At 31.0% G+C, this 5,489-nt stretch overlaps 1 protein-coding gene across 1 annotated transcript; it reads left to right on the plus strand.

Moving 5' to 3' along the window:
* The first annotated feature begins 830 nt into the window (after positions 1-830).
* Positions 831-4,444, plus strand: LOC145126803 (F-box/LRR-repeat protein At4g29420-like). The gene is made up of 4 exons (XM_079062099.1): positions 831-844; positions 915-1,021; positions 1,112-1,126; positions 3,498-4,444. The coding sequence occupies exons 1-4, from the start codon at positions 831-833 to the stop codon at positions 4,442-4,444; spliced, it is 1,083 nt and encodes a 360-aa protein (XP_078918225.1).
* Positions 4,445-5,489: the final 1,045 nt, after the last annotated feature.

Here is a 5,489-nt window from a genome sequence, read left to right on the forward strand (position 1 = left end):
AGTACAATGCTATAACTGAAAAAAAAATAAAAAAAATTATTGTTATAATTGGAAAAAAATGTTATAAAATTGATTAAAAACTTATATACGAATACGTTTAGTTTCTAGTTTGTTCCCAAACTAACCCCAAATTAAACAAGTTCCAAAACTTATATGTTAACCAATAACTTCCAGAACTTATATACGAATGTTATAATTAAAAAATATATAAATAGAGTTGAGGTATACGCATGATTATTCAACTGTACTATTTCGTTGCAAGTGGTTTGATACTCGAACAGGAGTTATTTCTAGTGATAATTTCACCAGTATCGGCACACGACGCGAAGCATACAAAGATGATCAACTCATATATGCTTCACAAGCCAAACAAGTGTTCTACATCAAAGATCCAAACAATAACCATCGGTATGTTGTTGAGCATGTTAATCATCGAAGTATTTGGGATCTACCATCAAACGATGATCGTGTCCAACTTGTTTACAATGACCCTGTCCACAATGTTGACAATGGCTCACACGAAAATGTAGAGAATGTCGACGTACTTCAAAATATCTCTTCATCTGATGCTCTACTTTTTATTGATTTTAGCATATACTTTCAAAACATTCCTAGAGTCATTGTTGATGCAGAAAGTGCAACTGAAGTTCCTCTGCCAACTGGTAGAGTCAATGATTTTTCTGATTGCGAGACTGATTACGATGATACCGATTCTGATTATGATACCGAAGAAGACACTGAAGGATATAAGGAAGATTCTGATTAGAATATTTTTAAGGAAATGCGTGTTTGTAATATGAACTTTATTTGGATTCCTAGTTTAAATAGAAATGTTTATTCCTATGTAAATGTTTATTTATATGTAATGTGTATTTGTAATAAAAATTATATCTATATATCTTATAATTTTTCAGGAAATGTTGTCAATATGGCTTTTGTTTGTGTATACTATGGTTGTTGTTATGGGTCGTGGACCCACCTTTCTTAGGTGGTAGAGGTGTTGATCATCATGAGCAGGACCGTAAGTCTTATTATGCATTTTTATTTACTATTTTTATTCAGTTATTATAAATTAAATACCATTTCTAATAATTTTTAATTATATTTGTAGTTGAGCAACGTGCACGTAGGAAAGTCTGAGGCAAAGCCAAAAATATTAAGTTTGAAAGAGCGATCTTACCGAATAAAGGCAAACCGACTACCATGGATTATGATAGGGAGATAACATATGATCCCGCTTCTACTCGACGAGTTGACGGCCCAACTCGGCGAGTCCGGTCAACTAGAAGTTGACTTTTGACTTGGACTTGGTTGGGGGTAAAATGGTCATTTTACCCTAAGAGTAGATATCAGTTCTAACTGTGTGTTTGTGGGGATTGTAGCCGGAGGATTTCCGGAGTAGCAGCGGACGGAGATTTCCCGCACAGATTATCAGCAGCTACTCGTACGAGGTGAGTTACCTTCCAGTAGCGGTGGGTCTACGGCCACAATGTCGGCCCACCGGTAGGAGTTGTATGTTAGATGATTGTCTTTGTGATATCATCTAGTTTTGCTACTACCTGATGTGTTATATGCTGGCATGATATGTTATATGTGATAGTAGTAGAGTTCGGTTGTTAGGACCGAAGGGTAGGTCAGACACCCCAGATATGTCTGACAGTATGTGATGATATGTTTATATGCTGGCATGATATGTTATATGTGATATGTTAGATGATATGTTCATCTTTTTAGTGATGTGAGATGATAAAATCAATGTCAGTGATCTAATGTTCAGCTACGGAAATTGTGTAGCTTTCTATGGTTTTAATATCAACTGGCTGTACTTGTCAAATTAAATATATATAGTCCATTGCAAGTTAATTGTAAATGTTTGGCCTACTTTCTTATACAATGATCAGTTCAAATGAGAATCAGTATAATTTTGGTTATATATCAACAGTCCTAATAAACTGGTTGAAGAATTAACATTAGGGTCATCTCTTTATGATGTCGATCAAGTTTAATGTGTTATAGAAGTGGGTTTAAATTTCTCTTTGCTTACATCTTATGCCACCTCCTTATATTTAGCTACTAGGTGTGACACCCATGTATTACATTAGTTTATTTAAAATAAAAAACTAAATATAAAATTCTAAACATTTGAGAAGTTGAATTTATAAGAAAAGTGAGGAAATATTGAATTATAAAAATTAAAATGTTTTTTTTCTTTTAAATTTAAACAAATAATTTAGATAAATAAATAAAGAAAATTAATGAATCTTTAATTTAGTAATTTGAAATTAAAAGGAAAGTTCATTAATGAATTTATTTAAAAGAAAAAACTAAATATAAAATTCTAAACATTTGAGAAGTTGAATTTATAAGAAAAGTGAGAAAATATTAAATTATAAAAATTAAAATGTTTTTTTTCTTTTAAATTTAAACAAATAATTTAGATAAATAAATAAAGAAAATTAATGAATCTTTAATTTAGTAATTTGAAATTAAAAGGAAAGTTCATTAATGAATTTATTTAAAAGAAAAAACTAAATATAAAATTCTAAACATTTGAGAAGTTGAATTTATAAGAAAAGTGAGAAAATATTGAATTATAAAAATTAAAATGTTTTTTTTCTTTTAAATTTAAACAAATAATTTAGATAAATAAATAAAGAAAATTAATGAATCTTTAATTTAGTAATTTGAAATTAAAAGGAAAGTTCATTAATGAAATTGATATGCATTTATTATTGTATTTAAATATTATCTGGAATTTAATAAAATGAAAAAAAGCCATAAAATGACATGTGGAATAAAAATTAATTTAAAATAACCATAAAATTACATGTGGCAAAATAAATGAGAATGTAACATGTGGCAAAAAGATATTTATTTATTAGGGAAGATTGATCAAATTAAATGCTAAGATTAGTTCCTAATCTTTTAAGGGGTAGTGATTGTGAACCTATTTATACATGATATTTGACCATATTAAAAAGTCCTGATGTTGTGGTATATATTATAAAGAGTAAATTATACGAGTGGTCTCTATGGTTTAGGGTAATTTGCATGTTTGGTCCCTAACTTATATTTTTAACTCGGAAGGTCCATACTGTTTATTTCTGTTATGCGTTTGGTCCCTGTCTTACCTAAAAAGACTATTTTGCGCTCGATTTTTTTAATTTATTTAAATAAACACACCCCCAACCCCACCCTCTCATCTTACCTTACATACTCCACCATTTTTTTCTCATTTAAACAGTAGTCTTTTTAAGTAAGACAAGGACCAAGTGTGTAACAAAAACAAATAGTAGGGACCAAGCGCGTAACAAAAACAAACAGTAGGGACATTCCGAGTTAAAAAATTAAGTTAGGGACCAAGCACGCAAATTACCCCAAACCATAGGGATCATTCGTGTAATTTACTCTATTATAAAATTGTTCCTAGCTAATTTGGTAACCTCAATTAAATTTAAGGTTTGCTTTATCATTGTTTGTTGTTTTTGTTGATGCAGGTCACAATCTTGTTGAATTAGAGGTGAAGCATGCATGGCTTTCTGCGGTTTGGTTAAATCCAATGCCAATGCTAACAAGTTTGACACTTCAAAGCATAGGATTAGATGACAAGGACCTAAGCCAAGTGAATAAGTGCTTTACAAATCTTCAAGTTCTTAAATTGATAGATGTGAGAGGACTTAACCTACCTATGATTCACCTTCTCAACCTCAAAACCTGTCACTGGACTGTAACTACTGCACCACAATCTTTAACTCTAATCACACCCAAGCTCATCACACTCAGACTCGAGTGTATATGGCCCACTGTACTGTATGTTGAAGCTCCTACGTTGTCTTACTTGCATCTTATCATTCATCATGATATGTACGAATTCACAACAAAAAGTTTTGAGAATTTGAAAACACTGTTTCTTGATTCTACAAACATTCGCTCCTTACTTAATAAGTTTCCGCTTACAGAAAAAGTAGAGAATCTGACGCTGGATATACAAGTTGCAATTAAATGGGAACTTGGAAATTTCAAATTTACCCTAGAGGAATTGTTTTGTGTTTTCCCGAGCATGACATCTTTATGTATTAAATCAAGGGCTTGGTTGGAATTTGAGGTGTGGTATGGCTCTTGTGATGGGATGAAAGGATTGAAAACATTTTGTGGGTATTTATTGATGGATAACCCTTCGTTGACTTTCTCCTTTGTTGCTTGTGTGTTAGACCAATGCATCAACTTGGTAGATGTCTCTTTACTTTTCCACCGTCATCATGTTGCTGCTCATTTATCGACAGGTTTCATTGATAGGTGCATGGCTCGGTGGCCTAGAGTGAAGTGGAGATGGGGGATGTGGGAGAAAGGAGTGGAAGATTTTTGGATCACAGATGAGCAATTACCTAAGAAACGCTCGAGTAGGGGGAAATTAAACCTGATTCCATTAAAAAAAAAAAACTAAAGGTAAGATAGATCAAAGATATACACACTCGTGAGGGTATAGGAAATCATTCTGAAGGAAAGATTTAATCACTAAAGATGGGATCTATGATTATTTGGAAGCCATGGATGATGAGATCATGAAATGTGAGGATTCAGCAGAAACTAAGGGTCTCAATGTAAGTAAGTTTTTTTAATAAATTTAAGTTTCTCTTAACGCTCTAATGATTGTTCCATCTTCCATGTTATGGTATTATGTTGTTAATAGGGTTAAGTATGATCTTACATAATTGGATCAACGGATGCTTATTTGCGGATAATATTAGTTTTGTTAGATTAGACGATACTATTATCTTTCTCTATACATTAATTTACGTTATTTAAAACGTTTCTTAGATTGCATTGAATGCTTTATATTCGATTGCGTTTATTTCCTTCATCACTTTCATATTGATTTTTTAGTATCAAAATGATTCTTAAAATACATTCAACTTTTTATTGTGAGTTATAATCACAAAATTAGTTTATTTGTCTTTCGTTAATCATATTGTCAACTTACAAGTTACAACTAGGGGTGTGTAAAAAACCGAAACCAAACCAAAACCGAACCATTTGAAAAACCGATGGTTTGGTTTTTGTTTTTAGAAAAACCAATTTTTTAGGTTCGGTTTGGTTTTTCTATATCTAGAAATCGATAAAAACATAGCCGAACCGAAATACACAAAATGACGTCCTTCTATATATAAATATTATAATAAAATTTAGTATTTTATGATGTAGATGAAGCGCATATATGATAGCAGAGGTTAGAAGGTTAAAAGTCTAAAAAAATTCAAATCACATACATTTGGCCCATATCATTGTGAGATTCAAAAGTGAAATTTTTTTGATACTACAAATGAAAGAAAATAGTTAACTCAACCAATGATTATTTGTAAATGAGAAAACATATAAAAGTAGGCACCAAATTTTTTTATTTTATAGTAATTTCCATTTTGTTTAAATGGATAAAACATATTGCACATTTGTATTGAAGTATATATTAAATAAGTATGAGGTTTTAAAAT

This window comes from Lactuca virosa, chromosome 7, assembly GCF_052849685.1.
Source record: "Lactuca virosa cultivar CGN04683 chromosome 7, Lactuca_virosa_CGN04683_v6, whole genome shotgun sequence".
NCBI classification, from domain to species: Eukaryota; Viridiplantae; Streptophyta; class Magnoliopsida; order Asterales; family Asteraceae; genus Lactuca; species Lactuca virosa.